General features: G+C 41.8%; 1 protein-coding gene across 3 annotated transcripts in view; it reads left to right on the top strand.

The window, feature by feature from the left end:
* TENM4 (teneurin transmembrane protein 4) overlaps positions 1-18,514 on the top strand; it is a 585,345-nt gene that overhangs the window by 500,846 nt on the left and 65,985 nt on the right. For all 3 annotated transcript variants that reach the window (XM_057364068.1, XM_057364069.1, XM_057364070.1), the window contains 5 exons: positions 1,881-2,000; positions 8,600-8,861; positions 14,515-14,782; positions 16,813-16,956; positions 17,967-18,216. In XM_057364068.1, coding sequence (XP_057220051.1) covers positions 1,881-2,000; positions 8,600-8,861; positions 14,515-14,782; positions 16,813-16,956; positions 17,967-18,216 — 1,044 coding nt within the window. The remainder of the gene's footprint in view (positions 1-1,880; positions 2,001-8,599; positions 8,862-14,514; positions 14,783-16,812; positions 16,957-17,966; positions 18,217-18,514) is intronic.

Genomic DNA, 18,514 nt, shown 5'->3' on the forward strand with positions numbered 1-18,514 from the left:
CATCCCTGAAAATATTCAAGGCCAGGTTGGATGGTGCTCTGAGTAAATCAGTCTAGTGGAACATGTCCCTGCCCATGGCAGGCAGATGGGAACTAGATGATCTTTAATGTCCCTTCCAGCCCAAACCATGCTAGGATTGTATGTTTATTAGCTCCAAACTTGGTCCAAGTCTTTTCCTACATGAATCCTAAGWAGTCAGTGATGATACACCAGAGAAAACTCAGTGACAAAAATAGTTTCCATTTATTTCTCATTTTCTGGTGACCTATTTCAAAAGTATATATGAATATAGTCACATCTTAGATTGCAGACACATTTTGGCATCGCTGCAGTAATTTTTGATAATATTGGAACTCTCCATTTAAATCAGCAGGAATTTTGTTTTAAGACTCCCTGGCAAATGGTCTGTTTGCTGTACTGTGGAATGTAAAAATTGTGCAGCCTTTATTAAATAGAAATTATACTTTATCTCCTTGTATTATACAATCCCAGATTTTTAGGTGCACTGTAAGAAAATAGCTGGATCTTTCCCTAATGATCCGTGTTTATGAAATCATCTTTACAAAACATTGCAGAAATTATCCTTTGCCTCAGTGAACTGCAAAGCACCATTGCTCCGTTGAAGTGCAGCTGGAAAGATTTACTCTAGCTGAGATCTGGTTTTGCACCTGGAGAAACACTGGCTTTCAATCTCTGCTCTCTGGCAGGACAGCAGTTAGGAAAATTATTCATTGGGTCACGTTAGCACACTGACACCACAATTTGCTGTTGCTGCTCAGAAAAATAGTTACCTTCAGCCAAAAATTGGGTTCAGACACTCTCGCGGACATGTGATGTTTTGTCTTTATGGGAAGCTCCTAAGGTAGCAATGTAGTAATGACTTAGAAGTCTGGAAACAGACTTTGGAATAAGAACCGAGAAAATTTGTCTTTGACTTTACTGCACGTTTTCTGGCTGACCTTGGACAACTGAAAATCATTCTGTATTTTATTTCCTCTCTCTGTAAAATACCAATCTGGCTGGATTAATCAGTGTTTATAAAGATCCTTTAAATCCTTAGATAAAAGATCATATTACAGAGCAGAGTAGTTGGAATAGATGTAGCCTATAAAATGGTGCAATCTACCAAGCTTGAGAAGAAAARTCCCATCCTATTAGTGTGCTCAGCTCCCCAGGAAGATGGTAAGGAAGCTTTCTGAACCTCGCAATTTATTTGTCGTGGTTTTCCCAAATGGAAAAGTAATGAGCTGCCAAGCCTTGTCAGAGTCTTCTGTGGCTTTTAGGCCTTAAATATGTCCRTGCACTGCTAAACGTATTTGTTCTCTTTGATATTAAGATGCACCTTGCTTTTAATTAGGGCAATATTGTTCAGACACTATTGGATATTAGSAAAAGTGGGTGGTTGGGCACTGGAACAGGGTCTTGAGGGAGTGTCATGGCACCAAGCCTGCCAGAGTTCGAGAACTGTTTGGACAACASTTTCAGGAATGTGGTGTGATTTGGAGACTGTTCTGTGTAGGGGCAGGAGCTGGGCTTAATGATCCTTGTGGATGCCTTCTAACTCAGGAGATTGTGTGATTCTGTGAAATTCCAGTGTGATGCTGTGAATCCTACAGAAGTTTATAGTTAAGGAAGTATATGCTCCAGCAGTTACTTTTCTAGAGTAGGGTAATTGTAAACCTCACTTTAAATATTGAATAMCCAGAAAAGCCTTCAAGGTGAGATCCCACCATCAAAACACACAGCATGGCCTCCAGCTTTACAGGATATAAAGGCCTTGACTTTCTTATCCATAGGAATTCCCAGCCATGTGAACAAAGGAAAAAACTGCATTTGTCAGAAAGATTTACTATTTCTTACCATTTTTCTCCTTTTTACAGACACGCATGTGTGATTCGAGGCCAGGTGATGACGGCAGATGGGACCCCTCTAGTTGGAGTGAACATCAGCTTTGTCAACAATCCTCTGTTTGGATACACAATCAGCAGACAAGATGGCAGGTAGGATGTCTGTGTGGAATTTACGGTGTTCAAACAGCAGTAACAGCATTACTGCCACATGTGGTGAAGAGAAACTCCTTCCAAGAGCACATTAATTACTGATGCCTTTTGAAGGGGTTGATGCATTATTGTTGGTTGTTATGGGGCCACATCTGGCTGGTGACGGGTCACCAGTGCTGTTCCTCACTGTTCAATTCTAGGGCTAGTCCTGTTCAAGGTATTTATCAACAACCTGGCTGCAGGAGTTGAATGTATCATTCAGCTGATGGTACCAAACTGGGAGGTGCTGTTGACTCTCCTGAGGGACAAGAGACCTTGAAGAGGGATCTAAGTAGATTAGAGCATTGGTCTGTGATTAATGGAATGAAATTTAAAATGTCAGAATGCAGGATTTTCTGCAGCTGGAACAGAGTAAACCAGGCACAAGTATGAACTGGGAGAGGAGTGGCTGGAGAACAGCCCTGCAGACAGGTATCTGGGGGTGCTGGCCATCAGCAGCTGAACAGAAGCTGTTAGATCAGTGTGCCTTGGCAGCCAGGAGAAGAAACCCCATGCTGTGGTGCATCAAACACAGCATAACCAGCCACTCGAGAAGGGGGTGGTTCTGCTGTATCCAGTGTTGGTGCAGCATGACCCACAACTGTGTGTGCAGTTCTAGGCCTCATGATTTAAGGAAGATGTTCAGGTCCTCAGTGTGTCCAGAGGAGAGCAAGGAAGTGGTGAGAGGACTGGAAGGAATATCCTGTGAGGAGTATCTGAGTTTTTCCAGTTTGGAGAAAAGGAGACAATAGTCCTATTCTATTCTATTCTATTCTATTCTATTCTATTCTATTCTATTCTATTCTATTCTATTCTATTCTATTCTATTCTATTCTATTCTATTCTATTCTATNTCTATTCTATTCTATTCTATTCTATTCTATTCTATTCTATTCTATTCTATTCTATTCTATTCTATTCTATTCTATTCTATTCTATTCTATTCTATCCTTCTTATTTATTATTATCAACTTTGTGATATCACTTAGAATCTTTAGCCAGCAATTTGGTAATGCCATGCTCTTGCATTTTAAAAAAAAATGTCTTGGGCTCCCAGCATCTCTATTCTTGCTAATTCATGTTGAAATGGTTAGGAAGAAGTCATTRAGGTTACAGTTGTGTTGGAGGCAAAATCTGAGCGATCATGTTCAACCAAAACAAAAGCATTGCAAATTGGGAATGTCTTTCATCCTATCTTTTTTTTTTTTTTTYCAGTGCTAATTGGCTCTCTTTCTTTTAAAAACAAAAGCGTAACATAAGGGGTTCCAGCTGCACATGCTCTATGTATTGACTAGTAACCACTTACACTTGGGAGAGGATTTATGGATTTTAGCACCTCTCCAATCCACAACTTCCATTTGAGTTGGCCAGAGAAACAGATAGAATTGTAATGAAAGAGAGGAACATGTACTAACAACGTGTGCTTGATGCTGTCCTGTTCACTCTCAGGGGTGTTTGCCCCTACTGTAACACCAAGGCTTTCCAAGTGATGCTCCAACTCTTTGATGACATGACAATAAAATGCRGATAATAAAGAGGCATTCTAGGAAAACTAGTGATTTCCCTCATAAAAGGACACCTCTGGAGCTGGTGTCTTCTTATTGCCATGACTGCAAAAAGGAGAAAATTTCAACATTTATGCTTAAGAGTATCTCTGTGAACCTACCTTAGTGAACCTACTTGGTGGGAAAGTGGGATCCAAACCACACTCTCGTGATCARCTTGCTGTGTATGCACCAGCACAAAATCTGTGTCCAGTAGAACAGATAAATATGCCTAAAAAAATCTTGGACAATAAGATCTGTCATAACCTTTTTTCTGTCTGTTTCCTTGTATATATACAACACCCAACTACTGTGTGTAATTTAGATTGCAAGTACTTTGAGGAAAGAAACCATCTCTTTGCTTTGCAGTTGTGCTGTACCTAGCACAAAAGGGCTTTACTGTAAACAGGACCTCTAGGCAGCAAACATACAAGCTAAAGGGACAGAGCATGGAGGTGACTGCTGCTGTCCAAGCTCCAAGCCTTTGGAATGTTCAAGTAACGATTTCTTTCTGGTTCTTGAGTGGTGAAAGGCACTGCCCCCCTGCTGCTATAAATCCACTGGTAGTTCAAGCTGGGGATGCTCTTGCCATGCTGTGCCCTTTCCAAGGTCCAACTCAGTGGGGGACCCAGGGCAGAAAGCAAAGCAGCCAGAGCATCAGTATGCTCCACCAGGYTTTGGTGGACTCCTGGTTCCTTGGGGTGGCTGCCAGCCTCCAGAAGTTAAATTAGTTTCAAGGAGCTCAGGGCTGCAGTTTGCTGACTCAGACCCCAGCAGATATTCAGCTCCAAGTGATAAAAATGACAGAGATCAGCTGTCTCAGAGCAAGGAATCTGTGACYAAGTGAGATTCATCCTAAAGCTGTGATTTCTGTCAGAGGCTGGTGGGGGTCAGTGTAACCCCAGACCGTGTGGTGTCAGCTCTTTTGATTTCACGTTCTTCACCTTCCTCTCAAATCAATCTGCTTCTACAGAAACCTCGTGCACATCTGGTGCACAAGCAACATCAAATTGCCCARTTGCAGTGCTGAGCCTCCAGAATAATAAAAATACCTTCCAACTTGGCTAAGGGATGCATGCAGTCATTTTCCCAAATGCACAGGCACATCAATGCATCTGTGTACTCTGTAGGTGCTCTCTGCTCAAGTGAAACCACTTGTCCATAAATGGGCAGGTTAAAGAACACCAGAATCCATWAAACCATGGAATGGTTTGGGTTGGAAGCAACCTTAAAGATCATCTCGTTCCAACTTCCTGCCATGAGCAGGGACACCACCCACTAGACCAGGTTGCTCAAAGTCCCATGAAATCTGTCCTTGAGTCCAGTGACTTCCTCAGTGGTCTGTAAATCATCTTGAACTATTTAACACCATTCAAATTAAAATTTGTCAGGGCAGAAAATGTTGTCAGACATYCCTAATTTTTAATCCTAGCCTCACTGCTGATTTAGTGGGTACCATTACATGCATCTCTTGACCTTCCCAGGCCAGYAAACGAGCCTGTGAAAGGGAGTTAATATTTACTTGCATTTCTTATTRATTGTTACAGTATTTATTTAATATGATTTGTAAAGCACTTTCACAATCATGTAGAGAATTCATGCTATTCCAGTTTCTGTTATCGTTTTTGTGGATTTGAGTAATTTTTTTGATAGAGCRTGTATGTATGTATGTATGTATGTAGAGTAATTTTTTGATGACATTTTGAAGTGTCATCAGCTCTTGTACAGTACAGTTTTCACATGATTGAGTCAACTTTGTTTTAAGAAATTGATGCACTTAGGCAAGAAGCAGCTTCTCCTGACCAGAGCAGTGCACAGTCATACAGGGTCATCTCTCCCATCTTCAGTGTCATTCTGGTGTGGAGAATAAATGGGAGCACACATGCAAGCAGTTACCTTGTTCCAGGGGTCATGAGATAACTGTATAAAAYTCAGCAGGTTTATTATTTGGCATATTCACCACAGGAATATCTATTCTTGAAAATGTGCACTGAGTTGCCTTAAATCGATTTAGTAAATCAGTTTACTGATAGCAGGGAAATAACTTGGTCTTTAAAATAAGGGAATTTAAAGACACAATTGCATCAATTTAGCTAGATCTCTTCCTAAGCTGATTTTGTTGCTCTGGGTTTGGGGTTTTTTTGGGGTTTCTTTCTGGCATGACCAAGTTTCAAAATGAGTAAGTAAAATCTCAGTTTTAGAATTACAGTGAACTAAATTTTTCACCCCTGTAAGGCGATTCACTTTATTCCGGGTCTCTCCTATTACATAGCTCAGATAAAGCCTGAAATAGTGAAATTCTGGTCCTGTTTAAGTCACATTACTTAAACTGACAAAACTTTTATAATTTCAAGGCTTTCATGTGTTTTTAGCYTAATTATTTCAACAGATATTTTGTTTATATAACAAGGCATGAATATAAAACAACAACTCTCAAGCTACTCTGTTGTATGCATTTTCCTGTAAAGCAAAGTTAACAGACAGTTCAAAGTATCAGTATTGGATTATAGACCACATTTTTAAATAAAGCTTTAAATTTGATTAAAGGGGTAGTTCAGAGAAGCTGCAGGTCCTCAGTATCTGTGGGTTGTAGAAACAGTGTTAATATAGCAGCAAGAAAYTCTCCAAACTTTTTCCGCATCACATTCAGCAGCTTTGGCATGGCTTTCTCAGAAATACCAGATACATGGACTTTCAGAGAAAAGAGATGAGAAAGGGTTACACTTGCCTGTGTGGGTTTTTTATTTTTTGAGCCTGCTTTGGATAAATAGATAATTTCATCCTTCAGCTTGTYTCTCCAGAGTCTTTAGAGAAAAACAACAATACAACTATACAACAAGTATGATTTTTTCAGAGTGATAAAAAATACATCAGAGATCAGCAGCAGAAACGGAAATAAAATTATCTCATTCCTTCAATCCCAAGGCAGTTTTCCTCTTGTTAAATTTAATTTCACTAAGGGAAACTGGTAGGAAGGTGTTTTCAGTTTGGGGTTTTTTTGTTTGGTTTTGGGTTTACCTTTTGTTCAGTTCATCAACGTAACTTGAAAGCTGCACCCTGGGACTCTGTGAAAACCATCTTATGAGCAAAACCACTAGCTAAAAAATACTGCATGGTTCTGTTTTCACAGCTGCTGGAGGCTAACATGGAGGTGGTGCTTTCCCTTCTGCATCCTGTTTTGGGGATGCAGGAGAAAGCCAGAATGTTTGACCCCAGCAGTGGAGCCAAAGGGATGAGATGGAGATGTTTGCAAAGAGAACCTCTTCCAACTTGTCCAAAAACTTGTTGAGCATCATTTGTAATGTTTATTTCTTTCCTCCTGTTGGCCCATTCAGTGCCCAGATCCATGCAGAGCAAGCCTCTCCCTCCCATCTGAAGGACTTGCCAAATGCTAATTGACTGTTGAAAACATTCACATCTGAGTACAAACCTTGTGCAGCGTTGCTGGCAGGGACCAGGAAGTTACTCCTCAGGCTGCTGCAAGCCAAGCTCCATAGGTCTGGGAACACAATGCTCCAACTCGAGTGGTAGAATAAACATGGCTTTGGCTTTTTGAAGTGCTTTATATGTCCTCCCATGGACTCAATTCAACATTCTTTAGTGAATAACCTTCTTTTTGTAATTATATTTGCTAAATTRCACCTCAGTCCATCAGCCATGAAATAAAAAAGGTTCCCCAAAAAAATTGTTTGACAAAGATTTTTTTTTTAGAAATAGTTCGTACRCATCTCTTCTGAGATTTTTGCACCCGGTCTGAAAGCCTCACAATTAATTTTTAAAGATAATTTTAAATACTTTTTTCACCTTCTTTCTTACCATGTATTTAGAAGGTTAATCAAGTCTGGCTTTGGGCAATCAGTATTTCAGATCCCAGTTCTCATGTAGAGAAGCACTTAAGCTCACAGCTCTTTAAGTACACGAGCAGCTCTGTTGAAGCCAATGAGCCTGATCACATGCATAAACTCTGAGTGAGAGTGTCATACAGCAGCACCAAGCATGAAAGTGAGAAGCAGGGATGAGAAAACTTCCTTTGCCTGAAGCACGTTTGGCATTGCAACYGAAGAGATTGTGAGAAAAACACAAAGGAGCAAAAGCAAGAGGTCTTCAGWTTCTGTTGAAATCCCTTCCTTTCTTACTTAACACCTCTTTTTTTGGGTCTATACATAGTACACATATCCCATGGTACTTGATAAAATTCCATCTGTGACAAGATGTGAAGTTTAAATACAAAACTAAGAAAAAACACCAGAACCTTATCCCAACATCCTTACATCCAGGGAAGGAATATTTCCTTTATCAAGGTACCATTTTTTCACTSAGCTCTGGAAGGCTGTCTGTTATCCAGCCGTAACACAGGCAGAAAAGCCACTTGGCTGGAGGTAGCTTAGGGTGAAGTCAAAGATCACAGGCAGTGATTCATCTGCCCTGCTCTAAATGCTTTAGAGTCAAAAYAGATGATGTGCTGAGTGCTGTGGCACACAGGCAGCCTGCACTGTATGTATTTCTAGTAGACTAGGCTCAGTCTATGACTGGGCTCTACGTGTTCCCTGGGTTGCATTAGACATTAGTCAGGTTAGCAGTGATGCACAAACAATTTATATGGGGATGTGTCAGAGAAACCAGTTTCCAAATAGTTTATTTTATCGTGTGACTTGATCCAATCTGTGTTTTTGCTTCGATAGTAAATACCTTTATAAAAAAAAGAGAGAATGAGTATGTATGATCAAAATATGCTGGTTCTAGAAAAGCACCAACAAAGATAAGTGTGTTTGAAAAAAAAGGGAGGGGTATGATTTCAATATACACGAGGACAACATGCAGAGAAGCTGAACTTGGGCTCCTGCCTCTGACACTTGCTGTTACTCAGTAAAGCCTCTTTGGACTGCAGATTTTAGGTTGATAAAATGTGACTGATGGTATTTCTTGCAGTTATTMTTCTGGGGTCCTTGCTAGGAGGTTGTTACAAACAGATAGAGTAGTGCTTGCATTAACTTTGTATTCCATCTCTTAAAACAGCTTTGATCTCGTTACCATTGGTGGAATCTCCATTATCCTGCACTTTGAGMGRGCTCCCTTCATCACCCAGGAGCACACGCTGTGGCTGCCRTGGGATCGCTTCTTTGTGATGGAAACCATAGTCATGAGGCAYGAAGAGAATGAGATCCCAAGCTGTGACCTCAGTAACTTCGCCCGGCCCAACCCCGTGGTCTCCCCATCTCCGCTCACTGCTTTTGCGACTTCCTGCTCAGAGAAAGGTCCTATTGTTCCTGAAATCCAGGTATGAACCATCTGAGCCAAGGGAYAATAACTCATAGAATCATGGAATGGTTTGGGTTGGAATGGATTGTGCAATTYSAACCCCTCTGCCATAGGCAGGAATACCTTGTGTTAGACCAGGTTAATAAGAGCCCCATCCAGCCTGACATTGAATTAGGATTGGRGCATCCACATTTTCTCTAGGCAACCTCTGCCAGTGCCTGATCACCCCCATCTCCTTTCTGTGCTTCTTTTGACGGCTTTGAGCAACACAAATGCAACTGTTCCCCTGCTTTCCAAATCAGAAGTGTTCCCCATTTATTACACCATTTTTCAGACATTTGCCAGGAGCACTCACTCCCAGGCACTGATTCTACCAGWTGTCTTTTCCCCTATCCCTGAGAGATGGAGGCAAAGCACTTGTGACTGACAGCACATGAGCTGGGATCTTTGTGTGATGCACAAGCCCCTGGGCAGCCTTTGGCATTCGATATGCCCAGCACTGGGCTGATGCACTTTAATGCCTGCCTTCTGTTCAGGAGAAAATTCCACCCACTGGGCACTGTGACCCTCGGTGGTGGAGTGTCAGAGTAAACTTTCTCATGGTTGGAAGTCATTCCCCTACTCTGTGAAGCTGCTGCGACTTGCAGTCAGCCAGCTGAGAAGGGGCCAGCCTGCAGAGCACTCAGTTTTATTGCATTTCATGACATTTGGAATAGGTGAGCCAAGTGAGAGGGTTACCTTTAATTTCTCATCCGTGTTACACTTTTTTTTTGAGGCATCAGATAGATCAGATAAAGGTGCTTAACAATCTGCTGTGGCTTCAAAGTATTTTGTCAAAAGGAAAGTCTTGTTTTAAATGGAATAGTCCAGAGAACAAAATTACCAGTTTTTCTTAAAAACACTAATTCTGTTGAAACATATGGATGTAGCAGCACTCAACCTTTGCTCTCTGGGACATGCTGTTCCCTGGATTTTAGATGCCAGYGTGCAGCATGTCCTGCATATTGCTTTTAGTGACAATAATCTGTCARGCTGGAATAGTAACAAGTGTAGAAACAAATTGTGTTCTTCCAACGTGACTCCACTGGGGTTGCAGTACCGTTAATGAAGAAAGAAGTAACTTTACATCTTCTAATTTTAATAAACCAGGTGCTAAACCCAGCAATAAAGCTAGTGGTCTCTTTACCTTTCCCTCTGGACCAAGTCTTATGATCCTTTCTCACACTAATTTCCAATTACAGTCACCATGTTTKTCCCAGCATAATTACTAATGAAGTGCTGTGTCTTGTAAAGTCCATCATGTTATAAATTCTTGGTTTAGATTCTTGGTTTCTACATCTTTTTGTTAAACCAACAAACACCATGCAAGGTAATGGTCAGTGCTGCCTGGGAAAGAAGAAATATCTCATGCAGTGCAACTATGATCATAACTTCAKCCATTATTTGGTACCACAAACACCTTTCACTAGACCAGGTTGCTCAGAGCCCCATCCAACCTGACATCAAATGTTTCTAGGGATGGGACATCTATCACCTCTCTCTGTGCCAGTGTTTTACCACCCTCATCATAGATATTTAGTGTCATTTGAAATGTCCTGATGGCTTGGCCTCCAACTGCCAGTCCAGAATGATCCCCCTATCAGTGTCCTTCATTGTATCTGCTGAATCCTGGCGCGTGACAGATCACTTGGACATCCCAAATCACACTTGGCTGTGCTTACAGACTCTAATACCTAAGAAGGATTCATTTTAAGATTTTGACACATAAATAAGGGGTTCACTCGCAGTTGTCTGTGTATGCGCCAAGCGTCGGAGCTCCCATGGAAGTTGACAGAAATCTAATCAGCTCCATCCGTGGAGCCTACACCTTACTTACGATGACCACCCTGAAGCTTTCTGGTTCTCACTCATGGTATTCGTTAGATTCCACTGACTAAAATTATCTTTACTTGCCTACCTCCCATGAGCATATTTATAAGTTGATATCTGGATTTAAATACCTTAAACTGGAATTGAATCCCACTCTTAAGTTTATATGGCAGCACCAACCGTGTGAGGAGTCTGTCTATAACTGCTGTTAGCTGTATGAAGATCTAAAAGAGCAGTTCAGAGGAGACCCCTAACTTAGGTTCTGAAGTTGAGATAAGATGAATCCCATACCTGATGAGCACAGTGCTTTTCTTGTRTGCCATATGTTTGAGCTAAAACCTGTAAATCAATATTCCACCTCAAATACTGATAGCTGAAGGTTAGCAGAGTTTGTGGTGCAGGAGTTTACCARAGAATCTGATTTGTGGCAGAGTCCTGACTGTACTTTGGTTCAGAAATGGACTACTTTTCATTTCTTTAGTGGATGCACATACAATAAAAAATAACCTAGCTGTCAGCTCCTGCAGCTGCATTTTATAATACACAGTTCTCAGTAGGGAAATGTTAAATATAAAAGGTGTGAGCATATAGCTGGGAGGAGGTGACGAGCAGATAGCAGGGCTGGGAAAGAGATTTTGACAAGTGGGTAGATAAGAACCTCATGAGCTCCAACAAATAAATGCAGAAATAAATGCAGTTCTCTCTACCTGGATGCATTCAAAAAACACAGTAGTACATTTTTAATGTTTGTTTCAGGTGCTGATAGACAGATTTGGGGCCCTTCAGGATGCCCTGAAGTGTCCCTCCAGGCCTCCAGCTGTAGCTTCGGGAAGGTGGAGATGTCAAAAAGGCCGATGTCAGAGTTGTCATGCCCCTGCAGAAGTTTTGGATACCTTAGAATGTTTCAAAAGCACTAGATATCTATGTTAAGGCCCCTGAATCAGACTCTAAATGCTTTTCCTTCTTAAAATTTGCTCTGAGCATCTTACTTAAAAAAAAAGACATTGACTGTTTCTTGCCTGTCTACTGGCAGAGTGAAGAGTAGCTRTAAGGGACACATGTAACCCAGCACACAAACAAGATTTCCTACCTTTTCTCATGCAAAGAGTAGAAGAATTGCTACTAAGATCAACACCACAGAGCCAAGGGAACATTACAGTGAAAATTGCTACACTGTGTAAATCCCCWCTAAGCCTGAAGAAGCAGCTCTTCTGCCTGCCCCAGACTCATGGCTGGACCTCTTCAAAAGAACAGATTATATTGCTTAGTCTGGGATAAACTCTAAAGAGTCTTTCACAAGGCCTGCAGTCACAGCTTATGAGTGTGTGTGGGCCAAACAGCAATTATCAAATAGAAATGAGGCCACAATTCATATTATTTTAAGGCTGGTTTTCCCCTTCTTCTCCCACTGATATCCTACTGAATTTTACACCCCCTACCAGTGCCCTGTTTTGTTGCTAGTTTGTCACCATTTACAAACTACAAATCTATTTTGGATCATCTGAATTACTATTTGAACCCTCTCTTCAGGCAGACACCTTTAAACACAGCTCCTTGTACTGCTCAGTTACTTGGCAGTGTTGTGCTGACCTTTCCTTTGGARTGGTAGACAGCAGAGATAGATCATGACAGTGAGAAATAATTTGTTTTTGACATGGATCTGAAGCAGACTTTCCAAATAGTATCTTCATGACAATTATTTCTGCCTGTTTTCATGCTAATGGAGTTACATATGAAGACAGATTTGATACAAGGGACCACCTTTACTGAAGTTTGGCTCAGCTTTTCTCTGGTTGAGCCAGGTCCCTGTCCAGCTTGTTGCTGATCTTATAAGATATATCTTTTGAATCCTGGGTTTTCCCAGTTCCATCATATTTCAGCATCTTAAGCACTGAGATWTGTAAATTTAAAAGACTGCATTAGAGAAGGTAAACATTTATGAGCACAGTGGTATGAGGCTTTAACTGCTGGATGTGTCTGCTTTTCAGGTGCTGCAAACACTCAGAGCCTTTTAGTTATCACTTGAAAAGGTGTTGGGCCTCGGTCAACATCTCAGAAGAGGTGTTTGTAGGGGGCAGATTACAAGATTTGTCATTATTGATATCACTGATCAGAAAACCTGTAAGATCTGAGCAACTTCCTACATCAGGGAAATTTGCTGCATCCACAAGGAAGCAGCCGGGTATAGGAGTGACATAACTCAGAAGGCATGAGGATCACAGAGCYCTAGAATCTCCTGAGTGGGAAGGRACCCACARGGATCATTGAGTCCCACTCCTGGCCCTGCACAGGACACCCCAGGAATCACACCATGACAGATGTGATCCCTTCCTGATGGGTGGCCCTCTTGACCCACCTGCCTTCAAGCCTGCCCACCCTTAATATTCAGAAAGMTGATTATTGCTAGGGAAGTGTTTTCCACACTCATGTAGGATCCAGCACACTGAAGAGCTTTCAGATATGGCACAGCTGTGCCAGCTGTGACCTTTTAACACTTCCCACTAGCAGACCAAGCTTTCCTGCTCACTGATAAGCTTCTACTTTCATTTTTCAATCTTCACCAGAGGTTGCTGACTTGTGCTGAAAATGTCCRGGTTGGGTGCTTACCTAAGAGTGAATTTTTCTTGAAAGTGACAATTTTTTTCTCCTAAGATTTTTTTATCAGCATTTTATATGGACAGATCAGCCTGGTAGCAGGGATGTACTTTGCATCACTTTCCAAAAACTTTCCAAGCATTTCTCCAGGAAAAAAAAAAAAAAAAAAAAAAAAAGACATTTTAAGAGCTGGTGATACTTTAGCAGGTAAATTAGCTTAATATCCCATCTTTATTGAGACTTCTCTGTTCTCAAACAGAACAGGGGCAGAAAAAGCTTTCCCTGATGTTTCTTCCGTCTTTTCTTACATTTTTTACTGTAATGGATACCTGTGAGGTAACTGTCCCAGTCAGTCAGAAATATCCACACTCATGGCTGGAGGAGAAAATGAAGCAACTCGCTTAAAATACACAGGAGCTTGGAAAAGAAAGAGCAGGAAGAATGCAAGGGAAGGGAAAGGAGTTGCAGGTGGTAGGTCACAGGCCAAGAGCACTTAAGTAACAAGGAAAGGAATTTAAAGCAAGTACCAGAACAAGTAGGAACAAACGTGAGGTCAGAAAATAAGGGTGAGGACACAGATTAAAAAAAAAAAGTCTAGAGGTAGATGGTAGATCAGGTAGAGAGAGTCAGAGGTGAGGTAAGAGAGGAGCAGTTTCAAAGGAGAGGTGGATAAGTCAGGGGAAGGAGGGTGGAAGCAGAATTCACTGATGTCTTGGAGAGAATTGCATGTTAAGATCAGGACCAGGAAACATCCTTAAGGATACAATCCAAGTATCCAAGGCATAATATTTTACTGGGAAAAGGAAACCAGGAGACAAAAAGTAGAGGCCTCTAAAACCTATGATGATAAAAGACAGAAAATGGAAGCTAAACTGATGGGCTGTAATTGTCTGAGATCCCAGGCTTTTTTGTCTGTGGGTCCTGGAACTCCTTTTAAGAGTGGTCCCTTTGTAAACACTGATTTAATGTGATACTTCATTCCCCTGTTCTCCCATGTAACAGAGATGGAGAAATAGGGAGGCATTCCTTGGCTTYCAGAAATAACCCCCTAAATTACGTATATGATTTCATGCCTGATGCCTACTAGGTGCCTTTTTAGACACGTCTGCCAGAGCTTTTATACAGGTGTGTTTGATAAATTACAGCTTCACTGCCTTTTCCTGTCTGCTCGCTGCTGATTTAACACCTCGTGGATTGCTTTTCCACAGGCTCTGCAAGAGGAGATCAACGTTTCCGGCAGTAAAATAAAAGTGAGTTACCTGAGCAGTCGCACAGCTGGCTACAAGTCAGTGCTGCGGATCAGCATGACCCACCCCACCATCCCCTTCAACCTCATGAAGGTGCATCTCATGGTGGCTGTAGAGGGACGCCTMTTCAGAAAGTGGTTTGCAGCAGCTCCAGACCTGTCCTACTATTTCATCTGGGATAAGACAGATGTCTACAGCCAGAAGGTGTAYGGGCTCTCAGAGGCCTTTGGTAAGTGACCCCAGGGTTTGTGGCTCCTTTTAGAAGCAGCTAAGTGTCAGTSACAGACCTTGTGCCAGATCAGTGTGGTCCCACTGCAGACACATGAAATGGTCCCTGTGGATTCGCTGCAGCACACATTCCCCAGCAGATGAATAACAGAATCACAGAACAGTTTGGGTTGAAAGGGACATTAAAGATCACGTAGTTCCAAAGCCCCTGCCTTGGGCTGAGATGCCACCCATTGGATCAGGTTGCCCAGAGCCCCATCCAATCTGTCCTTGAACACTTTCAAGGGCAGAGGATGAATACTTATCTGTTCTCTGGCTCATGGCCCAGCACGTACATCCTGAGCTGCTCCCATCRTATTCATACAGATGGAATTAGCTGGGACTAGAAGCATTTGGCTGCCTCTCACCTGTAGCCAAAATCTGTCAGCCCTGCTYGGGAAGGAATCCCTAAAAGCGAGGCCTGATTGCCACTGCTCCTTGTGCCTGACCTTCAGGATTGGTCTAATCTTAGTTTCCCCTTCGAGAATGCCATCCCATACTGGGTGTTTAGTGAGCAGAGGTAATGCAGTCCTGCAGTGATTGTTTCCCATCTGTCAACACCCAGTGGAYATTCAGTTACAGGTCTTCAGCTGAGTCTAGACTAGACCTTCCAGGCTGCTAGGAAATTATATCAGCAAAATGGGAGAGATCCCAAATTAGCAAATACACTCCTGTTGACAGAAGGATGGTTCACTGATGCCTCATAGCTCAATGGAAGATCAGTCTCTTTAGAGGAGTTGCAGGATGCTTGGTTTTCCAAGAGGAAGAATAGGTGCCTCCCTCCTCTCACTCAGGCTCAGCTTCCTTGAGCAGGCTGGATGATACACCCTGCTGAGCCTTATCCAGCTCGGAGTTCACACTGAGAAGTGTGTCCTGGTAGCATATCCTGTAGGGCTCTGCTTGCATGCTCTTTAGGATGCKTGATCAGCAGTGAGTCCTGGAGTGCTCCATGGAAAAGCTCTGCAGCTCCAGAGTACCCAAACATGTCTGAGGACATCAACATTCATGCCTTCAGTGATTCCCGCCTCCAGAACAATGAAAAATAYTGAGCTTTCATATCCTAACTTATATCTTCTTCTGATACGATCTGATTCTGCAAAAGGTTATGTGTGATGGGGAATCCTAAGTTCTCTTAGTGCTCAGCACTTTTCGCAGAGGCTGGGAAACTTGTAAGATCAGACTTTTTTTCTATCTAGTGAAAAAAAAATCTATGTAATTGGTTTTCATTTGTATGGAACTTGCAGTTCTGCTCTGCTTCAGCTGTAAAGATTAGAAAAAGAAAAGCAGACCAATGAAACTRGTCCTGCTGCTTCTGAGAAAAATTGTAAAGGAGTCATTGTTCTGTCAAAAACATGATTTTCCTTCTGCTGACATAATTTTACTCTTAAGCAACTTCAACATGTTCAGTGGAGTTACTCCTGAAAGGCTCTGATTAGACATCACAGAAAGCAAATTTTTGACATTAAGAATGACCACAAGTCAGCCTGGCTGAGACTGCTGCCTGTGAGGGACTCACTGCCCCATGCATGAATTGTGCAAATCTTTTCCTTTCCAGAAAGATCATGACCAAGGTCAAGTTCCTGGCATGCACTCTTCAACCAAAGAAAATAGATAGAAGTAAAATTCTCCCATTTGAGAGTCCATCAGTGGTTTACATACTCAAATCATTGAATACCCTGAGTTGGAAGGGACCCCAGAGATCAAATCCCAATCCAAATATCTATTGTTTTAAAGTATGTCTTTAAAACAGTGTCTTTTAAACTTTTAACACATTTGCCCAATACCTACAACTTCATTGAGCTTTTTAAATGCAGAACAGACTTCTAAGAGAAAAAAATATTMGGACTGTGCATTATGATGATGACGTTTTCAATTAAATTAGCAGTTTTCTGAAGAAATGCTGTTACCCTTGCTAAATTGAGACTCTGTGTGTGCTAGCACTGCGTTTCTGGGTTACTTACCTGGGGAGTCTTTTGTTTCTGTCGTTCACAGTTTCAGTAGGTTATGAGTATGAATCCTGTCCAGACTTAATCCTGTGGGAGAAGAGGACAGCTGTGCTTCAGGGTTATGAAATCGATGCTTCCAAGCTTGGAGGATGGTCCCTGGACAAGCACCATGCCCTCAACATACAAAGTGGTAGGTTGTCTGTGACACAACAGGACTAATGCAGCATTACAAGCTCCTTATCACTGAGAATTCAAGGAAAGGAAGGGTACCTGACCAACACATGTGCTCTCTCGTGTATTTTACTAACAAATTATTTCTAGTAGCCTACGTTTAGAAACACTTTGATGTGCAAAATGTAAAAGAAGCTGGCCATYATGAAGTAGTTGAATGTCAGCCTGTCTAACTGTGTAGTGTCATAAAAGAAGGGTATTAACAAGGAAAATGTTCCTAAGATAAAAAGGGGAACCTATTCAGATTGGAGCTGTCACTAAGCATAAATCCACCCAGAGGCGTTCTCCAATGTGCCAAGTGTACTTGCAAAACAAGAGGGCTTCACAGGTCCTAAGGGAGAATGAAAGGTTCCAGAGTCCTTGAAGTCTGCTGAGGACTCCAGCAGTGACACTTAAAATCTGATCAGGACATGTTCAAAGGTGGAAACACTGTGTCCCTCTGGATARTAGCAGTGGTATGGAAGCAAACATCTAATTTAGCCCACATCACTGCTGAGAGTGCTACACTTAGAGAGAAAGTAAGCAGAGCACCTGTAAAACTAGCAGATAAAACATTTCTCTAGAGAATGTCCCATGGTCTTCCTGCCCTTTATTTCTCCCTGAGCTATGTAATTTCTGGGTTTTTTTTTTAACCTGGTAGACATCAAATTACAGGGCAAGGAGGAACAGAAAGGGCAGGTAACAGTTCATGAGATGCTGAAAAGCATATTGCATTCAAAAATAAAGAATGTCTTGTTATCCCTACATATTTTCCTTCATCAGGAAATGGAATGGGCCAAAAAAAATACTTAATTCAGATAAGAGGCTCCTCATTTGAAACCATTGCTAAACAATACTATGAAAAATGATAAACATCCTTRCTACTTGACAAATTCCCCAGCAGGCATTCAGCATTGCCAGTTTGTGCTGCCTTTGGTCTCAGTTTTCCTGTCTTCCTTTAATTTCCTTAGTACTGTTTTCTCTCTCTAGGCATCTTGCACAAAGGAAATGGGGAAAACCAGTTCATTTCCCAGCAGCCGCCTGTAATTGGGAGCATTATGGGCAACGGCCGCAGAAGAAGCATTTCTTGTCCAAGCTGCAATGGTCTGGCAGATGGGAACAAACTCCTGGCTCCTGTTGCCCTRACCTGTGGGTCTGATGGAAGTCTCTATGTCGGAGATTTCAACTACATCCGAAGGATCTTCCCCTCTGGCAATGTCACCAACATACTGGAGCTGAGGTACTCTGTGCTGAATGGGGCCATTAGAATAAGGCTCTTAAGTTCTGCAAAAATCCTAGGTACCCAAAAGAAAAATGAACAAAACTCATTAAAAAAAAAAAAAAAAAAACAAACACAGCAAAACAGAGAAAAAGCTGCCTGGATCTGCCTCTTCTGCAACTCTGCTGACTTTGATTTACACCAGAGAAACATAAGCCTAGCAAGTTCTTCCAGAGCTGAATCACACACCAAAAATATTGACACATTTCTGTGCTGCTAAATCAAGCTGTGCTGATCTCTGCCTTTTCCTGAAAACCAG

The sequence above is a fragment of the Malurus melanocephalus genome, unplaced genomic scaffold (assembly GCF_030028575.1).
Source record: "Malurus melanocephalus ecotype Western Australia unplaced genomic scaffold, MMel_1.1 scaffold_34, whole genome shotgun sequence".
NCBI classification, from domain to species: domain Eukaryota; kingdom Metazoa; phylum Chordata; class Aves; order Passeriformes; family Maluridae; genus Malurus; species Malurus melanocephalus.